At 47.6% G+C, this 22,465-nt stretch overlaps 1 protein-coding gene across 1 annotated transcript in view; it reads left to right on the top strand.

Moving 5' to 3' along the window:
* The window catches only part of DRC11 (dynein regulatory complex subunit 11), a 114,730-nt gene that overhangs the window by 62,422 nt on the left and 29,843 nt on the right, over positions 1-22,465 (top strand). Inside the window, exons 9-14 of the mRNA XM_081095716.1 lie at positions 4,100-4,175; positions 8,784-8,890; positions 9,338-9,439; positions 12,129-12,184; positions 13,830-13,912; positions 20,048-20,155. Coding sequence (XP_080951842.1) covers positions 4,100-4,175; positions 8,784-8,890; positions 9,338-9,439; positions 12,129-12,184; positions 13,830-13,912; positions 20,048-20,155 — 532 coding nt within the window. The remainder of the gene's footprint in view (positions 1-4,099; positions 4,176-8,783; positions 8,891-9,337; positions 9,440-12,128; positions 12,185-13,829; positions 13,913-20,047; positions 20,156-22,465) is intronic.

Genomic DNA, 22,465 nt, shown 5'->3' with positions numbered 1-22,465 from the left:
CTCCTGTGGGTGCTGCTCCCAGTAAACCCTCTGAGTATCTCCAGGGAACCCAACTCGTGAGACCACCTATTGCCCTGCTAATCTGCCTGCACCCCAAAAGTTACAAACTGTTCCCTCATCTCCCCCCAAAAAAGACAGCTCACACAAGAACGCTGATTTAATAATCCTCCTCTCGCTTGGTAAGAGAGGTTTAAGCAGCCCCCAAGAGTAAGAACAATTGGAAGAGTTTCAGTGTTATTCTGAGCATCTCTTCTCTCGACATGCTTGAGGGCGCCTGCCATTTGCAGATTGAAAATTCACTGTGAGTGAAGCTCGCTTCATAAAAATCTGAAAGTACTACCAGCTACGCAATCTGGTCTGTGTTGAGTGATGGTATTTTATTAACTAGCTATTCAAGAGTCACCTAAGGCCTGGCCAGTGTGGCTCAGTGATTGAGCATCGACCCATGCACCAAGAGGTTGCCGGCACGATTCCCGGTCGGGGTACATGCCTGGGTTGCGGGCTCAATCCCAAGAATGGGGCTTGCATGAGGCAGCCGTTCGATGATGTTCCTCTCTCATCGATGTTTCCATCTCTTTCTCCCTCTCCCTTCCTCTCTCTCTCTCAAATCAATAAAAACTTTTTTTTAAAGAGCCACTTAACGATGAACAGTTTGGAACAAAAAGCAAAGTTTGAGTACATCAGTATTTATAATGTAGTTGCAAATGAGAGGCGACATCCTGCAGAATCATTTAGAAATGAATTTAGTCCTGAAAAGTACAGGTCTCCAAAGTGACAGTATGATTATAAAAAGAATAAATGGTCATCACTAATAAAAATTGGTATATTTAAGTTATGGGGGTATGCTTCTTAGAGATCAGACTATCTTTCCAATTGACTTTTTTTAAAATATATATTCTATTGATTTTGTACATAGAGGAAGGGAGAGGGATCGAGAGTTAGAAATAGTGATCAGTTGCCTCCTGCACACTCCCTACTGGGTATGTGCCTGCAGTCAAGGTACATGCCCTTGACCGGAATCGAACCTGAGACCCTTGAGTCTGAAGGCCAATGCTCTATCCACTGAGCCAAACCGGTTAGGGCCCCATAAAAGTATTCTAGAATCAACCCCCAAGTGTCTGGAAGCATTCCTGAGACCAGCCAGCGAAACCCGTGTGTGAGTTGGTATTTTGACCTGTAGAAAAATGACATCTGTTACTCATTCTGGTGGGAGGGTAAGGCCTGGAGAGAGGAACTGGTTCTGTTGAACGTGCACAGACACTGACTCACGCGGCCTGTATCGCGGGGCAGAGCTGTGACTATGCTCTGGTATCTCATAACTCAGTGGCTTGTCAGTCACCAGCCACATGTGTAATAATCAGGAAACTAGGAAAGACCTCATAGTTTTAAAAAGCTGATAGGATTATCTGAATATTTGCACTAACCTCTATAAACAGAAAATACTCTTCAAAATGTCACACAGGGAGAAGATTGAAAGCTTCGTATGTTCCTGAGATGTTACAAATGAGCAAAGGTAGCAGGGGGGCTATTGAAAGGGCCCTGGAGGACAAGTATTGGAGGCAGGATGAGGGGTTCCAGGCGGGTTCCAGGCAATCTCCAAGCCAGAGAACCAGAGGACAGCTTCAGAGAGGGATGTGCGGCGGGTGGGGCCGCCAAGGTACAGGGGGTGATGGGCTGGGGGGGCTGGCGGAGCCTTGTGCCTCCGGAGAGGAGTCAGCTCCGGGCAGTGACTTGAGCAGCTTGGAGTTCAGCTAGTTATAGTCTAAGATCTGTGCTGCACGGCCAGGTTGTGGGATGGACTGTAAGGGAGGAAGTGACCAAGGCAGGGAGGCCAGTCAGGTACAGGATGGAGAGGCGGGGAGACTGGAGACGGTGTCAGGGCAAGGCACGGCCACTCAAGGACAAGTGTGGCCTGGGTTCTGAGCCATTCAGGAGTTTGCTCATGGGGGAATGCCCAGTGTTGCTCAGTGGTTAGAACATTGGCCCACACATTTAAGGACAGTGAGTTCCATTCTTGGTCAAGCGGACATATCTGGGTTGTAAGTTACATCCCCTCCCCAGGTCGGAGTTGTAACTTACAAATGTCAAAATGAGCAAAATGAGGTTGAAAACAGCAACCAAAGAAAGGGATAGGCCCAATAAACTTCAAGGGCTGTCGACCAAAGGAAGAACGTCGTCCAGAGGAAAACAGGCACTTTCATCATGCTTTCTCCTGCAGTGAAAAGGTGTCTCCGTGATCGCCTGGTATGTGGGTACCGCGTGGAGCGCTGCGCCCCAACATCTGGGAGTATCTGCACTCCCATCATTCTCTGCGGCCAGGATCAGATTCCCCAATTGGCCTCCATGTTGCATTCCCCTCAAGAATTTAATATTTATTACAGAAACAAAGTCATACAGATAGACCTATCCATCTCACTTTTACCTACGTGCCTTAAACACCTATTCTGGGACCAGATGCAGTGCGGAGTTGAGGCAGGGTACAGAACATCAGCGACATGGAACCCTGCTCCAAGCGAGCACTCAAGACATGTGAATAGCCAGTAATCCGTACAGAGAAACAGACGCCAGGACGCCAGAGCGTCCTGCTGAGCAAGGGGAAAGTCACTTCTGCTGGGGGAATCCAGGACGGCTTCAAAGAGGAGGGGACATTTGCCCCGGATCTAACAGGAATTTTCCACTCCTGCTCTCCCTCCTCCTCCTATCCCTCTCCTTCTTCCTCTCCTCCTCCTCCTCCTCCGCCTCCTCCTCCTCCTCCTCCTCATAAAGGCGATATTCTCACCTATAGGGGCTCCCAGAGGCTAACTAGGACATCTGAGTATCCAAAACAAAAATGGCAATAATAGTTAGCAATACATTGACTAAAAAATGTCAAAGACCCATGAGTCCTCAGTGACACCAGAAGAGAGAGAGATGAATAGGACCTCAGAGAAGGTTAATTGCAGTTATTTCAAATTTCCCGGGTGGCCATACATTAGCTCTTTCCTCCAAGGACATGCTTTGCCCAACACTGGTCTTCTTGCTGACCGCGCAGGCTTTTCTCAAATGACTGGATGTAGGGTAGCCAGGAGCGGCGGTGGCCAGCCCTGGGCACTGGGGGGATGGGGGTTGGGGAGGGAGGTACCTTCCCAGTGAGCTTGGGTCTCCTGTGGGTCCTGGAAGGTGGGCAGCTGTTTCCTGGGCTCTGAGCCCCTGGTGTTTCTGGGCTCAAGTTCTCCCCCAGGTTCTGCAAGGCAGGTGGCCTCCCTCCTGGGCTTCAGCAGCCCCGCATGATTTGTGAGCTGTGACTCCAGGCAGGCCCTCCATGAATGACCCCCAGCACCCCGACCCCCTCCGCCTCGGAGCCCCTCACTCTGTGAGCTCCGTTCACAGGTCTCCCCTCCGGCCCTGGGTGCATGGTGTCCGGAAAGGAGGGACACGCCCATGTCCTCCGGGAGCCACGCTGGGGAAAAGTGCTCATTGTCTGGTAGCCGCGCTGCCTCTCAGCTGTGGAGGGAGTACCCGGGGCCCAGGAAACCTCCTCACGGACATAACGTCCACCACAGTATTCCCCTCCCTCTGTGGGGTGACAACAGCCATGAGAGTGGTCTGCAGACACCTGTCACTCGAACGGTATAAACAAACATTATTGCTCAGAAACATCAGATGAGGGTTTGCAAGCCGGGCTGTCACAGGGGGAGCCGCAGGGCAGAGGGGACTTCTCCAGAGGGTGAGGGCTCAGCCTCACCTGCAGGCAGTGCAGGGACCCAGGATGGTGTGGTCAGCAGGTGCTCAGGCAGATGGTTGGCTCTGCCCTGGAGCCCAGGTGGGGCTTGGATGGCATCTTGGCGGAGGAAGGGGATAGGACCAAACTCAGGGCGTGGGGACCGCAGGGGAGGCGACCGGTGTGGGCATGGGTATCAGGGCGCCTCATGAGCCAGCAGCGGAGCTACATCTCCCGAACCATCCATGCCCTGAGTCCGGCGGCCCGCAGGGGTGCTGCCCAGGGAGGAGTCTGTGTAGGGACGATGCGGGCAGGAGTCACGACAGATGCACCCCTTCTGTCCGGTCTCGGCAGATGCACTGTGCCTGCGAGTCACAGAAATATCATTCTGCTTAACAGGAGGAAGATGAGCCGTGGAAAATGTCACCCAGTGCTTTCCGTCAAACAATGGAGGAAGGAAATAACATATACAAAGGTCAGTTTTGGAGAATGAGAGCAACAACTGAGGTGTCACTCTGTCCGCCTGCAGACCCCTGACCCCAGCACCCAGCGCCCCGTCAGGAGAGGCTGCGAGCATGCAGCTCAGAGCAAGACCTGCCCACCTCTATTTTCAGATTCTTTTGAGTGCCTTCCAGGCATACAGTGGGTAAGGAAGAGGCATATAGTGGGTGAGAAAATAGGATGAGAACATAATCCAAACCTCCATTCTGGGTTTGGACTCCCAACACTTCACATTCTCTGGCTGTAATGAAAGGGAAGGAAGCCATGTCCTGGATGGTTTGACAAACCGATACTATCCATACAGCAAAAGTATTAGCCCTGTGAGACCTGTGCCCGAATACAACACCGTTCTTTGTCCCTGTTCTCATAATTAGCACAGCCACATCCAGCCGGAGCTGCAAGCGTGCGGATCGGCCTTTCAGATGTTTCCACGAAGATTTACAAGAACAATTGTCTAATTCCTTTGGGCCCACTCCACCCTCGGGATAAACCCCAGCACAGAATGACTGGCCACGGGGACTCTGGTCGTTGGTGCTGGTTGGTGGTAGTTCGGAATTTCTCAGAAATGCAACAAGGGAGTGAAGTGGAGTTTCCCCGGCGTCAGGCACATGTGCGCCTCCTTCTGACTCTGGTCCTGTCTGGACAACACCCATGCTGGTGGTTACATAACATATTATTAAATCGACTCATGGTTTTACCCCAATAAATGGAGCCTCATCCTCAGCCACAATCCCAGTGTCCTTACAGGTTTGATATACCAGTTATCCAAAGGAAGAGTGTCGTGTACCCCTAAAATTTTCTCACAAAGCACTAGAGTGAGGGTCTTGCTCTGCGTGAAAGGCTGACCTGCGGGAGAAGCCCAGAGGAGAGGACAGTGTTGGCAGGACTGGGAGCTGCTCTAACTGGGGAGGAAGGTGGGGGGGGGGAGGGGGTGGTAATTTTAAACTTATTAGGGGCTCCAAACATGCAAAGCTTAGTGTTTCCCATGCTGACTTCAGTTCTTCACAACCACCAGGACAGGTGAGCATCACTGCCCCCTGTCGGCAGGTGCTGATAGACCTGCTGTCATTGGGGTTTGAGAGTTCATCCACTCTTTAACCAACAACAGAGCGGAGCAGTCACTATCAAAAACATCCATTCAACACCATTGGCTGTCTCCCGCGTGCCTGGCACCTTGCCAACCTGGAGGTACAGCGTGGTACATGCCAGCAACACGCCTACTGGACGGTGGCGGTGGATGGGGTGGGGACAGTGCCATATGCTCGGTAGCTTGTGTAAGTTAAACCCTCACTTGTTTCATATTCTTTCAGACCTTCAAGCTCATTTTCCCTGCCTTCCAACAGATTAGGTAACTGACCAGAAGCCCTGGCTCCCAGGGCTCAGGCACCTCATCCTCGGGCCTTCCTTTGCTTCTCCTGACTGCCACTCCCTCATCCTCTCATTACCTCGTCGTTGAGGTGGAGCCTGTCCTCCAGGGCATCCTGAGAAGGGGATTTCAGGGCCCTGTCCATCTAGATATTGTCCTGCACACACACGGGCAACAGTTCCCCAGCTTTTGGAAGGCCTGGCTCGCTTCTCCTCTGAAAACAAGGGAGAAAGAGAAAAAGTGGGAGAGAGCAAAAATCTTCATCTACCATCATAAGAAGTCAGGAGCTTGTAGCTAACATTGGTAAATCAACAGGTAGCACTATAAGCATGTTATTTAGACACCGGGAGAAGACCCGAGAAACAGCCAAAGCTCATGTGAAAATACATCACTTCACACCCTGCTCCCCTGGGCTGCTCTGCTCTTCCGCCCACGAGCCCATCACACTTCCACCTCAGGGCCCTCGTACCTTCTGTTCCCCTTGCCTGGAATGCCTGTCCCTGCAGGCCTTCCCCGCCTGACCCTGTGCCCACCATGACCCAGCTTGACTTCCCCCCATCTGACTTGGATGTGTGTGTTCACTGTCTTCCTGCAGCGGGAAGCCAGGTCCTTGGAAGCAGGGCCACTCCGAGGGCAGAGCCTGGCTGGTAATGAGGTTCCATAAAGTCCAAATTTAACCATTTGTGGAGAAAGTACTTATACATTACATAGCATTGAATAAGTCAGATTTATGAATACATCTGAATTTTTTCAGTGAATACATCTGAATTTTTTCAGTGCATTTTCTAATGAGTGAATGAACATGGGAATGAATGTCATCAGGCAATGTCCTGGAGGTGGACAGACAATTTTTCATCATAATCTTTTAATACTCTCGAACTTTGTTGAAGACAATGTGCATGCGTTGTTTTGATAAAAGGAAAAATTAATTTGGGGAAAATCTTAACGTTTCCTGGAGAAGCCAAGTCTTTTAACCGAGGAAAAGCTCCAGGAAAGCTCTTGAGACTATCCATGCCTTTTGTGTAGTATCTGTTTCCATTAGGGCAAAAAAAAACACACAAAAAAATGAAAACTAAAACCAAAGCAGGCCCAGTGGCCCTTCCGGAGCAGGACACGGTGTCACTCCCCTGGGCGGGTGGTGTGGTACTTTGTGTGTTATCTGCCAGGTCCTCAGTAACTTAAAGAAATGAAATGTCCTGTCTTAGATCTCTTTTCTTAAAAATCAAAGGTTTTCCTTTTCAGAGCAAACATTAGCATTTTAATCGCTGAGATGAAGCCCCCTCCCTTTTCACCCCCTAACCTGTGAAAGCGCCTGGCCTGCTTTTCAGTCTCAGATAAAGGCTCATTCTCTGCTGGAGCGGGGAGCAGGGCAGGGGTTGCCCTTGGAGGGCAGTGAATGGCTGCCGCATTTACAAATGTCCGTGACATTCTTGAAGGGATTGAGAAGTGCCCTGTGCAGAAGTGTCATGAGAAAGGCAACGTCTCGGTGGAAACGAGGCCTGGACCGTGTGAATGGAGTGGAGGTGCGGTCGGCGGGCTGCATGGCTGTGTTACAGTTACAGCGCCGGGAACTGGCCCCGACGGGCGACTGCTGGTACCTCAGTAACCGCGTCATGCTTTCCTTTCTGTGGAAGTCTGTGTCCCTTTCTGCTTTTTTAAAAATGTTTTATGTGTTTTCCACCTGGCACCCTACACAGGTATTACAATATTATTGGCTATATCCCCCATGTTGTACTTCACATCCCCATGACTTTGTTGTCACTACCAATTTGTGCTTCTTACTCCTTTCATCTCTTTCAGCCAGTCCCCACCCCAGCCCTCCCCACAACCAGCAGTCTGTTTTCTGTGTCTATGAGTCTGTTTCTATTTTGTTTGTTCACTTATTTTGTTCTTTAGATTCCACATCTAAGTGAAATCCTATGGTATTTGTCTTTCTCTAATTGACGTATGTCACTTAGCACAATACCCTCTATGTCCATCCACGCTGTCTTGTCACAAATAGTAAGGTTTCGTTCTTTTTTATGGCCAAGTAATATTCCATGTGTATAGGTACCACCACTTTTTTGTCCACTTGTCTATTGATGGGCACTTGGGTTGCTTCCATAGCTTAGCTGTTGTAAATAATGCTGCGATGAGCACAGGGGTGCATATATTCTTTTGAATTAGTGTCTTGGATTTCTTTGGATATCTACCCAGAAGTGTAGTCGCTGAGTCATAAGGCAGATGCATTTTTAACTTCTTTTTGAGGACCCTCTATACTGTGTTCCACAGCAACTGTGCCTGCCTGCATCCCACCAACAGTGCACAAGGGTCCCCTCCTCCCCGCATCCACATCAGCACGTGCTCTTTCTTGATGTGTTCTTCTCATTATTGAATGCATTGCTTCCCGATTTTGGTAAAACTAGTATCTAAGTGAAAAGCAAAGTTAATAAATAACAAAGCAGTTTTGCTTTATCGAAACATTTATAAATCACTGTTGGAGAAGATTTAGTCATCATATAAGTTAGAAAAGAGTTGTTATAAGTAGATAGTACATTCTCATTAGTTATTGTTACTAGTTAATCAGATATTTACTGTTAACAAATAGGACACATTTAAACCTTTTATAGTATTTTCAAGGGGGAAAGCTTACAACTTTAAACACATAAGAAGAAGCATGCTATTACTCCTCCACCTCCAATTCTCCTCATTTAAGCTTATGTACGTTTCAGCAAACCAGCTGAGCTTTCAGTGCACACACCCAACACGCTAACCGCAAACTCACCTTCCGGAGAGCTCAGGACAAAGGTGACGTTCATTTATTTATGACTGAAGGCGTTTTTCACACCAATGGGATTATATAGATGTTTTACGCCATTGTTTTCCTCGTGCTCTGACTCTGGAAATGGGGGAGGCCTCTCTGGCCTCTCTCACTCGTGGGAGTGGTTATTTCAAATAATAAAAACTCAGCCCCGGCTGCCAGCCCCCTCCTGTATGCCCACTCCCGCCACACGGGCCCATTCCAGCCTTCGAGGTCTTCTGCCCTTGCCAGACCTGGATCCAGACTGGCTGTGCCCGGCCAGCTTTCCTGCTGAGTCGCCGGTCCCCGCAGTGAAGTGGGCCCGCCCAACCTGCGTGTAGAAAGTAAACGCGTGTTTTCTGTTGCAGGAGCTGCTTATCTGTCTTCATGTTGAAAGAAATGCTCATTCTCCTTTTCTTTGTCCTTCTGGAGCATAGAAATATGGAAGAATAAAGACGAGTCATTGAATTTCCTCCAGGACTACGACCCGGAAATGATCAAAGAGGAGAAACGGAAGGAGCTGGAGTTGGAGATCCGGATTCAGGTAGAGGAGTGGTTCTCAACCTTCCTGATGCCGTGACCCTTTAATATACTTCCTCATGTTGTGGTGACCCCCAACCATAAAATTATTTTCGTTGCTACTTCATAACTGTAATTTTGCTACTGTTATGAATCGTAATGTAAATATCTGCTATGCAGGATATATTTTCATTGTTACAAATTGAACATAATTAAAGCATAGTGATTAATCACAAAAACAATATGTAATTATATGTGTTTTCTGATGGTCTTAGGTGACCCCTGTGAAAGGGTCGTTTGACCCCCAAAGGGGTCGCGACCCACAGGTTGAGAACCGCTGAGGTAGAGCCACACTGCTGGCGTGCTGACACCACGCCCTCATGGCAGCACCGTCCTCCTCATGACCGACCCGGAACTGAGGACACACAAGGCATGCAAGTCACCTAAAAGCCGTGTGCTTGTATTCACCTAGGTTGATGAGCTGATGAGACAGGAACTGAAAAACATCAAACTAGCCGTGAACAGAGAAAAGGAACTTCCGGTCAAAGCAGGAAAGAAGAAAGGAGGTAAAAATGTGAGTAGTGAATGAGTGGGGGGTGGGGGATGAGGCCGAGGGCAGATTCCAACCCTGACAAGGTGCCCCTTTCCCAGGCTCCAGCGGTGTGGCCAGGATGCTCTCCCTCTGCTTCCGGGGGAACATGCCTCCCCTCCCTGAATCTGCCTTGTTTTACCGCTTAGCCCTCGGTTTGTGGGTTCTGATCGCCCAGGCCCCAATGATCTGAGGGGAACTAGAGGAGCCAGGGCACGTGCCTCACGTGCCCACCCATCTCTCCCTGTAGGTAGATCTGTGAGGGTGGGGGGCCGATGGCAATGAGCAGCTTCTTTGGAGGGGTGGGGGCAGATCAGATGAATTGAATTTTAACCCTTTGCGGTCGTTTGTCTACTCTCAGCCACCAAAGCTTTTTTACCGTTCCGGTCGTATGTCTGCTCTCAGCCACCACAGCAAGGAACCGTATGAATCTTAACTCTATTCATTCATGTATCAGTTCATAATTTCTCCGAAAGCTCTTAAGTGTCTAAGCGACCTTGTCACGAACCAAAACATTGCCCTGACAAATCGGAGATATCGAAACTCAATATAAACAAACGCGGTTGTTCCACACTCGCCATGCAAAACACCGTGGCGAGTCAGTCGCCTTTTGAGAGTGAAGAAATCGACAAGCTTCAGAGATACTTCGCAGAATTTCAAATAAAGCTTTACAAATTATGTTTAACTGTAATTAGGCATTCTCGCTTGTTAAGATATTACAAAATAATACTCCAAAATGGCAAAAAGAAAGTTACCGAAAGAAGTGTACTGTGAATCTGAAAGTAACAAAGAGTTTATTTTGGCACCTTGAATGCTGACTCTGACGTAGAAAGTGATAACGTTTATAGTGATTCTACTAGTAGTGACGTAGTTCCAAAAAAGAATTAATAAATCTTGTTTATCCTTCATAATCTTGCATGTTATGTATCACTGCTCTTTCAATGGAAATTAATTCCAACCAGTACAACACCCGTGTCCAAATTTAATACGACCGCAAAGGGTTAAATTGCCACGGATCCTTCTCACAGTGGTTCGGAGTAGCCAGTTGGATCCCAGTAATTAAAGTTTCCTTCCTAGGGCCCTGTGAGGTCATAGAAAATATATATATATTGGTCTCTGTCTACTTCTGTCAAAGAACTTCTGAAACCCTTGTAGATTTCTAAGTGATAGGAGCACTTGGAACATCTTGTTCTGATGGGGCAGCACTGGGCAGGCTCCTGGATGGGTCGGGATGGGAGGTGGTCCCCAGGAAGAGAATCCATGATGAGGAGCCTGGAACTCTCAGCCCCACCTGCATTCTCTAGAGGAGGGAGGCTGGCCGGAAAGGGGGAGGGTCATTGACTGTGCTGACGTGAAGAGGCCTCCATAAAAACCCCAGGGCGGGGCTCGGAGAGTGTTCAGGATGGTGAACAAATCACATGCCAGGGGCATGACACACCCCAACTTTACTGGGTGACACCCCAACTTTACCGAGATTCTGCACTCAGGACTCTCCCAGACCTCGCCCCGTGTGTCTCTCCACCTGGCTATTGGTCTGTATTCTTTACAATATACTTCAATAGACATGTTTCCCTGAATTTTGTGAGCCGTTCCAACAAATTAATGGAACCGAGGAGGGCATCGTGGGAAGCTCAGATTTACAGCCGCTGGTCTGCAGCGTTCCCACCAAGCAGCCTCATACGAAATTATTATCGTTCCATGTTGATTTTCTGGCCAGGGGGACATCTACAGGGTCCATTTCCCTGGACAGTTCTATTTCTTATTGTAAATTAATCGATTCACATTCATCAGCTGGCAACCCCTTGATGACACCACTGGCCCTGCCTCTCGGGGCCATCTCTCTCTTTCTTGAGTTCCTCCCTTGTTGTAGCACAAAACCTTTTAAGTCATCAGAGTTCTGGAGAAGCCTTGGGTATACATTATTGTACATAAATTATACTGCAATGAAAATAATGAATGAATGAATGAATGAGGAAATAGGGAGGAGAGAAAGAGCAGAGCGTTAAGAAAGGGCCCGCGGTCAGTCCCGTGTGGCACGGATCACGGGTCGCCTGAGGCGGCCTGAGAGAGAAGATGAAGCAGGAGAGGAGGAGGAGGCCCGGCTGGAAGCACTGTGCCTGTGCTGAGGCACCCTAACCTGCTCCTGGGAGCGGGTGCTCTCATCACAGTGGAGAGGCCACAGGCCCCGTTATAAAGATCATGTTCTCCGCGCCTTCCCTGCTGTCCCGAGTCTGAAGGCAGAGCCCTTTGGGAACCAGAGGTGGACAGTTGCCCGGCCCTGTGGGCTCCTGGTTTCAGACTGGGTGCTAACAGAGAGGTGACTGGGTGCCAAAGACATGCGTGGCTTGCGAGCCTGCGTGCACGGCCCTCTCACGCTTTGTTGTACCCTGTGTCAGAGCCCAGAGAAACAGAATCACAATGCCCAGGGCCTGATGGGAATGTGGCCCCGTGCGGACTCACGGTGCTGCCCTCCCTTTCTGTCCACCCAGGGACGTGTCCGCTGGGCAACGTGGGGCCTTGGGGCCAGTTCCTACGTTCACGGAGCCAGCCTGCTAACTGCTCCGTGTCTCCCTCCCACCGCCGCCGGAAACCAGCTCCCTTAGCTGATTTCTAGAGTTAATCAATCTGCTTCCTTGTTTTTCCTAACCTGTTGGATATTCCCATTGTCTTCCAGAAAAATAAGGGCAAGAAAGGGAGAAGGGGGAAGGATAAAGACCTGACGGCTGACAGGTAAGGAGGGCCCTGTTTTGTTGTAAAGCACGTGGAGGGGGAGCGGGGAGACACCCACAGGAGGATCGTGCACACCTGAGTCCTCAGCCTCCATCTGGCAAAGGGGCCCCTGCTGGCTCCCCACACCCCGTGGGTGTCACGGGCACAGTGAGGCCTCCGTGCACCCTGTACAAGGAGCAGCACCTACTGGGAGATGCACCAGGAGGATGGGCCCGGAAGGCACCTGCTGGGCCGTTGCCTCTGAGCTCATGGGACCTTTTTTACGTTTTAAAATTCATGAGGGTCTTAGAAATTGTTTAAACGATAGCGTCCTGATCCTACTTTTGAGGACATATGGAGACACTCTAAGAAATGTCTTTTTCATCAAATTAATAGAAACCTTAATCCAGTATTTTTATAATAGCTTAAGGTAGTTTTGAAGGTGAAAATGTATTCTATAGCAAAAGTCTATTTCACTGGCAATATTCAAATATAGGTTTGTGTTCTTAATATAGAGTTTCCATTCTTTTAGAGAATCTCATTTCATGTTAATATTTTGTGCATGGTATATGCTTATATTAAATAAGGTATTCAAGCTAAACGTCTGCAGTTGATATTTCCTTGACATAGGTCAGATCCTGTTATCCCAAATTCCATCACAATTAAAACCTCCTTCGTTCTCAGCTGAGTGCACCATGCTTTAAATATACTTGGTGGAATAAAATTCCAGTCAATCAAAGGCTGGGGTCATTGAATTAACATTCATCCCACTGGTATTTGGCTTGAACCTGATATTCTGAAGTCTTTAACCTGGATCCACACTAACCTGGGTCCTCGAGCAGCCACGGAGCTGTTTACATATCGTCACATTTACAGCTCCTCCATCTAAAGAAAGAGTAAGGCCCCTGGGAAAGAAAAGGGAAAAGACAAAACACCTCCAAGGACTCTGCCAAACAATATTTGAACTTGACCCATCTGAATTCGGGCCCCAGTTAATTTCACTGGGGAGTCTCATTCATCAAGGGGCATAGTACCTCCATGTTTTCCCTCAATTAGTATAAATTACCCGTGTGCTGGCTGTATGCCCAAGGACCTCTTAGGGAAGTGGTTTTGACATCTGTAAACACTATGGAAAAGTATAATATCCTCCTGAAAGATCATCACACTCAGAACGTTAGACTGGAATCATTTCCCCTGTAAGTCTTTTGTTCTTTATACATATTTCCTGTAAACGATTATGCTATTGGCTTAAAAGGAAACATCAATTTTGAGGAGGATTAATGATCTACCACAGCTTGCCAATGCTAACTGACTATATGGCTATGGTCCATTGTGTTACTGTTTTGGGGTAATTTCTAATTCACATTTGTGCTATCATGAAGACCGATGGAAGGACAGACAGCAGGTGTTATAGCTGGTCCTTAGATACCATTCGTGTTCCTGGGAAACATCTGCTATATACATGAATGTGTGAACGTATTGTTTTTTTAAAAAGTCTAATTTATCCCAAAATTGTAGAAATGCCTCAAAAACCCATTTGTTTGCACATATACAAACATACTTTGAAATCGATCTGGTTGAAGTTCTCTGCAGACGTGATGATTAATGGAAATACTGCTGCCCCTGCGTATGTGCTCATGAAACCGACCGTCTGCTCCCTTCCCAGAACCATCGAGTCTCTGTACAAGGAACTGGTGGAGGAAGGGCTCCTGGTCCAGACTCTGAAAGTCAACCTCTCCGACTACATCGGTAAAGTGTGGCGAGGAATGCATGCATGCGGCCGCTAGGCCACCCCGGGGTGTTGAGTCCCCGAGAGCTGAAAGTCTGTTCCATTTGTGTTTTTGTCCAACCCCCGACCTGGCCCACTGTGGCTCGCAGTGTTTGTTGGATTTGAATTGATTTGAATTCACTCCGCTGTGAACTAATGGGTCCAGCTCTCGCCCCTGTCGCTGCAGAGGCAGGTTTTAAAACCTGGTGGCGAGGTTCCCCGGGCATTCTTTCTGGTAGAAGCTGAATCGAGGATGTGAGGACACAGAGACGTGTTCATGCGTTCATGGCTAAAGGGGTGCTGAGGGGACAACACTGGTGCTTCCATACTCAGTCCTTCCAGGAGGACCCCTTCCAGAGGGGCCACCACTGGCGGAGTCAGGAGGAAGGTGGGGGGGACGTTTGCCATCACCAATTCAACTAATGCTTTTTCCTTAATTTTTAAAAAATGTGATGACCTGATAACAAAGTAAAAGCTTAAAGACTTCACGCAATCCCACCCCCTGACTCGGATGTCACTTTCAGTGTCAGGTGTCCATAGCAGACGAGGAAATTCTCCTACATAACCACAGACGGATGGTCACACTCAGAAAATTTAGCATTGCGCTGGCCGGTGAGGCTGGGTGGTTAGAGAATCGCCCGAGCACCGAAGGGTCTGGCTTTGATTCCGTTCAAGGCTCAGTCCCCAGCCCTGGTTGGGGGTGTGTGGGAGGCAACCAATCGATGTGTCTCTCTTACATCGATGTTTCTCTCTCTGTGTCTCCCTTCCTACCTTCCACTCTCTCTAAAATCAATGGAAAAAATATCTTCAGGTGAGGATTAACAAAAAAAAAAAAAATTAACATGAATATGATGCTGTCAGTTAATATCTAGTTACTAATCCATTTCACCAGCAGTCCCACAATGTCCTGTAGAAGTGTCTGTCTTTTTCAATCCAAACTCCAGTCCAGGATCAGGGACATGCTGGTCACCCCTTTTCAGTCTCCTTTCACTCCTTCAACCCAGGACCATTTCCAGCATTTTCCAGTCTTTCACAGAATTACCTTTTTAAACAGCCAGAGCTGTTTCACAGACTGTCATTCGACTGAATTGGTTTGACGGTTTTCTTACGACTTGATTCACCTGAGACACGTGTAACAGGAAAGCTGCTCAGGTGACGCTGTGACCTTCTCGGCAGTTCACGTGGGGAACACACGGTGACACTTTGTCCCTCACGGGTGATAAGTGTAATCACTGGCCAGTGAGCTGTTCCCCAGGTTTCCCCTGTAAAGCTTCGTTTTCCACTTTTTCACTAATGGATAGTTGGGGGGCAGGTACGTTGAGGCTGTGGAGAGTCTGTTCCTCACCGGCTTTAAGGTGTCTGCCTCTACTGCAGAGTTTCGCTGCGTCCGCTGTTGCCATGGTGGCTGTCAGGTGGCGGTGTTCTGTGTCTAGCACCCCTATGTTTATTAGGTATTGTTCTTCTAGGAAGAAACCTCCTTGTAAAGTTGTGGTATCAGTGTAAATACATGGATTCTTTCTTTTTTAAATACTGTTATAATTCAATTCCATCTTATTCATTCTTACGTATCCAATGGCCCAATTGGGTCTGTGGGAGCAAGAAGGCTGATGTCACCCTTTGATTAAAAAAAAAAAAAAAAAGGTCACTTTAATCCCTTTGAAAAAAAGTCACACCTCCTTCCTGAGGCCGTGGAGGAGTCTCCATAGTTCCTACGAGTGTAAGAATTTTACCAGGGCATATTGGAATATGTGTTGGGTTTCTCTTTCTTTTATGTGTTTCTTGTTCAAGTACTATAGGGTTTTTGCCAGACTCCCTTGATTATGTTAATTCTGTGCCTATGAAAAAAGTGACATTTTAAAATACATATTTTAATTGATTTCAAAGAGGGAGGGAGAGAGAGATAGAAACATTAATGATGATTGGCGACCTCCTGCATGCCCCCTACTGGGGATCAAGCCCACAACCTGGGCACGTGCCCTTGACTGGAATTGAACCTGGGACCTGTCAGTCTGCAGGCCAACACTCTATCCACTGAGCCAAACCAGCTAGGGCAAAAAAATGATATTTTTAACAGAACTCTGGGCTTGAAATTGGGATCTCTGAGTCCTCTCCTCCTTGCCTTCTTCCTCCTTCACATCACGTCTGTTTTGTTCTCCACTGAATTCCTAGCGTTTGGTACAGTGCCTGGCACATGGTAGAGTCTCAAAAAAATAGTGGACCTGTTTCTCATCTTATTAATTTCTTACTTGTTGGAATTTTTCCATGATCTCTGTCCACTTCCAGGCAGCATTCTTCAGATGCCTAAGGTCAGAGTGGAGGAGATCAGCCACTGAGGAGTGGCCTCCAATGAAAATGACCCAGCCTGACAAAATTCTTCGAATTGCCACCAGGGCTGTCTCCCTGTGGTCTTTTCCACATTTTCCTTACTTTTTTCCAGTGAAGACACTTAGTTTAAAAAGATGGCAGAGAGTCTTCCCCAATCCCCTCATAAAAATTGACACAACACCTGGATCACAAAAATAAAAACCTGTGGGCAACATTTACACTAAAACATTTACACTAAATGCCAAGGTTTCCCCTCACGTCTCAAAGTGCAAGCCATCGGAGACAGGGAACAGAGGACTCCAAATTAATGGCAAGCACTCACTGGAACGCACAGCGCCAGTGGAGAGGGCTTTGCCCACCTCAGAAGCAGATGAGTGCAAAGGGGTAAAATAGGAGAGTACCTAGCGGCTAGAGCAAGCATGTCAAACTCACGCCCCACAGTCTGCATGCCTCGTTTATTTGGCCCATGATAGCCTTTGAGTTTGACATGCTTGGGCTAGAGCAATCCAACCTCTCTTCACTCTTAAAAGTGACCTACCACAGCACCCTTCCAAGATGACCTTATACCAGCCGTGGGCAAACTGCGGCCCACGGGCCGGATCCGGCCCGTTTGAAATGAATAAAACTAAAAAAAAAAAGACCATACCCTTTTATGTAATGATGGTTACTTTGAATTTATATTAGTTCACACAAACACTCCATCCATGCTTTTGTTCCGGCCCTCCGGTCCAGTTTAAGAACCCATTGTGGCCCTCGAGTCAAAAAGTTTGCCCACCTCTGCCTTATACTGACAAGAAACTCTTGGGACTAGAATTACAATTGAGCAGGACAAGGCCAACAGAGATAAAGGAGAAGGTCCAGAAAAGTTGGGGGAGGGACACAGGACAAGGACATCTGAAAAAGCAAGCCACCATACTTCTAACATAAATGAAAACAGCAGAAAGGGGGCTTTGTAAAACATTAAAAGCTACCCTGAACTCTCTTTAACCATATATTTAAGCAATGGAAAATGTTCATTGCAAAGCTTATGCAATGTTTCTATAAAAACAGAAAAAACAGGAACAAATTTATATCACAAAAAAGATCGATAAAGTAGACATATATGGCACCTACTCTTTCAAACCAAGTGAATATAGAAATTAAGAAAATTATAGATGATATGTAAGAATCTATAAAATAGAAGTAGAAAAAATCAGAAATGAGTTGACAAAACTCAAGGAATGCTAATGATAAAGAGAAAATTTATTTTAGAAAAAAACAAATTATAATAGATAAAGTCAACAAATAATGCTTTAAGAGAAATAGAGTGTGAAAGACAAAAAAATTTTTAAAAAATTGGAAATGAAGAGCAAGATTAAAAGGGTTCAAAAGAAAGTAACAAATACTAAAGATAGGCCGAGAAGATCCAACATACAGATAATGACATCCTGAAAAAAGAAAGCTAGAAGGAAGGAACAGAACAAATACCAAGAGTTATTATTCATGAAAAGCTTCCTAAAACAGAAATGCAAACCACATAGTGAAGTATCTCACTGTGTACCTGAGAATATCAACTCCCATTGACCAACACCAAGACATTTTTTTTTTTTTTACATTTTATTGATTTTTTAGAGAGGAAGGGAGAGAGAGAGTTAGAAACATCAATCGGCTGCCTCCTGCACATCTCCTACTGGGGATGTGCCCGCAACCCAGGTACATGCCCTTGACCGGAATCAAAACTGGAACCTTTCAGTCTGCAGGCCAAGGCTCTATCCACTGAGCCAAACCGGTTTTGGCAACACCAAGACATTCTAACAAACGTACCAGGCTCACAGTTCTGGAGGCCAAGATCGAGGTTTCCACAGGGTTGGTTCCTTCCGAAGACACTGAGGCAGAACCAGCTCCTGTGCTGCAGCCCCCTCCTCTCTCCTGCTGCCTGGCCCCATTGGTCCTCCAGTCTGGATGCCCCACTGCCCCCGGGCTCCGCAGCCTGAATGACACCATCAGTTCATCCCTCCTCTGGTCCCTGCTGGTGTGCTGGCAGCCCTTGGTGTTGCTTGGCTTCTGCTATATCACCTGATCTCTGTGTCCCTCCTCAGGTAGCCTTCTCCTGTATGCCAAACCAGTCAGATTGGATTAGGACCCACGTTCCTGACCTCATTTAACTAGTTACACCTGCAACAACCCTACTTCCAAATGAGGTGACCTTTGAGATGCTGGGGGTTAGGACTTCAACCTAGGAAGGTTAAGGGGACTCAATCCAATCCATCCTAGAGTCCCTGTTTCTCCTCCTTTCATGGTACTAGGTCTCCTTGCCCTTTACTTCAAGTACCTCTTCACCTCCATTTCCTTCTCCTCCCCATGGAGGAGTTAGCATCTGAGTCCTGGCTGGGCAGGTGACATAGGCATGTGGCTCCCATGCTGGGTGACAGCAAACATGGTCATACACTTTCAGAATGCATTTCATCACTTGGCAAATGGCCCTGGCTCGTTGTGTCCTCCTCTCTTTCAGAACCCACAGCCACTAATTCAGCCTAAATGAATTATCTAACTGAAGTCAATTTCTTCTAGAAAAAATGGTGAATTAGATATCAGTGTGGATTTACTTAAGCAGGGACATGGGGGTCACTTTCACGTCACCGCTCATGTCATGTTTACAGTAATAAGGACTGGATTTAACGCTGACTACAGGCTCTCTCCCAATCCCAGTGACGGTGAAATTCACCACTGTTCTGTTGATTACCTGTTCATTAAAAGGCACAGGGTCAGAAGCAGAAACTTCCGTTATCATTCATCTCCCCACCGGCACACCCATCCTCGTGTCTTTACCAAGGACTTTATTTTTTCATGTGGAGGCTTTGCGAGATTGCCCTCCACAACAAAATAGCAAGAGTCATCTGGTGTTTGACTCCAGTTCTCTTAGTATGGAAAATGCTTTAAAGCTTTTGATATTTTCAATATTTTATATGCACACAAGCATTTTTTTCAGTATTTTTGTATACACACATAAATGTATACTTGTCCTACATATATAATATCAAAAGCTAGGCAAGATCTGAACTTGTTATAGAAAGAGTCAGAAGAAATGATCATGTAGTGTTTTTACTTCAGATTCTGCTACAAATCAAGACTCTATGAGCATGTCAGGGTCCGTCCTCCACAAATGAGACCGCCAAGCTCATTTTCATGGTGACCTTCTCTAGATTAGTTAGAAAATAACACTTCAGATTTATGACTCCTCACAATTAAGCCCTTCGATGCCTTCTAATTAATCCTGTAAAGATTTATTTCAGTCTTATTCCTTTAGTGATCCTTTAAAAATGTAAATGAGTACTACCCTCAAAAAGAGATGTTTCTATTTATCCTCAATTAGACTCGTGTCCTTCCTTTCAAATGAGTGTGTTTCAGAGTCAGATTTCACCGCTCCAGTGCGGACTTCACCTGGCGATCTGTGTGTGCAGACGTCAGACTCTCCTGGAGTATAAAGTAAACAAAACCTGCATCTTTTAGTCTCCTGTGTACGTCCCTTGCTTTAAAACGTTGTTCCTCTTCACAAGCCCAATATTCGGAGGTTACTTTCGTTTTTAATATGAAGAGGTTAGTGTCACAGTCAATACATAGCTCAGTTACTACCCCAGTATGCTTTCGAGACTGGAAAATTCTTCCAGCCTTTCTCTGAGAAAACGTGTCCTTCAGAATGACCCTCCATCAAGGATTGCATTTGCTTAGAAATGTTAGATCTGCATCAAGTGCTAAAATCACCAGCTCCAACCAGCAGTTCCCACTCATTTGTCCTCTGTTTCTTTCCCCAGGTGAGTACAGCTACCTGGGGGCCACTCTTCGCCGGGTCTCCATAGAGCCCATGCCTTCCCTCCTGGATGTCAGACAGCTCATCGCACTGTATGGGGTCCTGCCACTAGGTAAAGACCCCACGAGCCTGTTGGAACTATTCTAGAGGCCAGCAACCACCTGCTGGCTTTGACCATGTTTCCCGTTGTCATCACCGTGCACTGGGGCTTAACTCTTCCTCCTGAGCTTTGAGTGAGGAGAGTTTCATCTCTATGGTGTATCCCAGGGCACCCTGAAAGGCACTCCCAGGAAGGTCTTGTGGGCGATCATCTGGGGAAATACCAGCCAATGCAGGCACCTGCAATTAAAGTGCCTTGGATTAGGCAAAGGGCCCAGGTTCCGCTTGCCTGACACGCAGGCTTCTGTGACCAGGTCCTTAAAAGAGTCGGTCAAGGTGTTCCATGAATCCAAGGGACAAGGCTCTGACAGGTGTCACTGCTGAGTGGGACTCAGTTACGGCTGTTCAGACACAGGGACCTGAGTTCCACAGTGTGTGCAGAGGTGTCGGAAAGGCAGGGCTCTCTGTGACAGAAAGATCTGCTGCTGCTGCTGCTGCTGCTGCTCACTTCTGTTTTTATTTTTTTGACTTTAATATGTGTATGGCCTGAGTTGATGGGGGCAGGGGCAGGGACCCAGCTAGGCTGTTCTCCGACCACCATTCTGAAATAGAGATCACTTCTTGATTGTTTAATTTGTTTTATTTTTTATACTAGAGGCCCAGTGCACAGATTCATGCACCAGTGGGGCCCCTCAGCCTGGCCTGTGGCTCTCCGACATCCCCCGAGGGGTCTTGGATTGGGATTTCAAGAGAGTGCAAGCCAGGCTGAGGGATCCCACCATTGCACAGTCGGAGCCGGGGAGGGACCATGGGAGGGTTCCAGGGAGTGTCCAGCCCATCTCACCCAGTCCCGATCAGCTGGACCCCAACAGCAAGCTAACCTACTGGTCGGAGTATCTGCCCCCTGGTAGTGCATGTCATAGCTACCGGTCGAATGGTAGAATAGTCGAATGGTCGCTTAGGCTGATAGATAGATAGATAGATAGATAGATAGATAGATAGATAGATAGATAGATAGATGATAGATAGATATTTTTATTGATTTCCAAGAGGAAGAGAGTAGGTGAGAGAGAGAGAAACATCAATGATGAGAGGAAATTATTGATTGGCTGCCTCCTGCAGACTCCCTACCAGGGATCGAGCCTGCAACCCGGCATGTGCCCTGACTGGAATCAAACGGTGATACTCTAGGTTGACACTCAACCACTGAGCCACATTGGCCAAGCAGTTTGCTTTAAAATGAAATGAGAGTGGTTTGAGCACTTAGAATATTGTTCTCCTTTGACTGAAATAAGAACTTAAACCTATTGGCAAGAAGTAGTGCATTCTTCTTTTAACTGAATGTCAGAAGTAATAAATGGAATTTGGGTTTGATGCAGATAAAATATATATAACATAAACAAATAGACAATACCTGGGATCAACACAGTACGTATATAATATCTATGGGTCCTTGTAAATGAAATAAATAGACTAGTCCTCAGACGTCATCACAGTGTCACGGGAGGCACTGGAGCTGAGAGACCAGGAGCTGGCGGGCTTTTAAGGGAACTCCTAACAAGGGGGACGAGGGTGTGTTTGCATCCTCGGCTCCTGGTGCAGGTGACGGGCGTTGTCAGTGAGGAACTGACGCCCCTTCAGGCTGCTGACCTCGCTGGGCCCAAGGCTGGCCGACATCTTTCTCATGACGGGTGTGTGTGTGTACGCGCTTGTGCACATGTATGCATTGCACAACCAAGGCCAATAGAGAAATGTGTTCATGTCTGCCTTCCCAGTGCTTCATCTAAATTCCAGCATCTAAAATGGTGTCAAGTCACAAAAAGGAATGTGTTTGTTGGCCCAGAGCCTTCAGGTCACCACTGCCAGGACTGACCAACCCGGCCACTGGGCAGAGGGCACCGAGGACCCAGGTCGAGGCCACTGTCCATGCCTGGCCTCCAGCACCGGCTCTGCTGGCCTCTGGGCTGGGCTCCCAGGACCAGGTCTGAGCTTTCAGCCTCCCACTCAGGACACACCTGCCCCACATCCACCCTCCCTCCTGGAAACGTCACCTTCCCGGAGCAGGAGGGGAAGAGGAAGGAAGGAGGGCGCCCTCGGAGCAGGAACAGCGGCACAGCCTGTGGGAGTTGCACAGGAATTGAGTCGCTTCCCAGCAGGAGCGTCAGGTGGCCATGGCGACGAACCTGCTTTTCCAGTCCAGCCTCCAGGAGCCCAGGGTCAGGAAGCAGCAGAGCTGGCTCAGCGCGTGGAACACTGGCCCCGTGACTCCAATCCTCCCCAAACCGAAACGCCTGGAAATTCACTCTGTCTCTATATAATTCTC

This window comes from Myotis nattereri, assembly GCF_964212035.1.
Source record: "Myotis nattereri genome assembly, chromosome: 7".
Lineage (NCBI taxonomy): Eukaryota > Metazoa > Chordata > Mammalia > Chiroptera > Vespertilionidae > Myotis > Myotis nattereri.
Note: the sequence above shows the minus strand (reverse complement) of the source record. Positions and strands in the feature narration are given on the sequence as shown.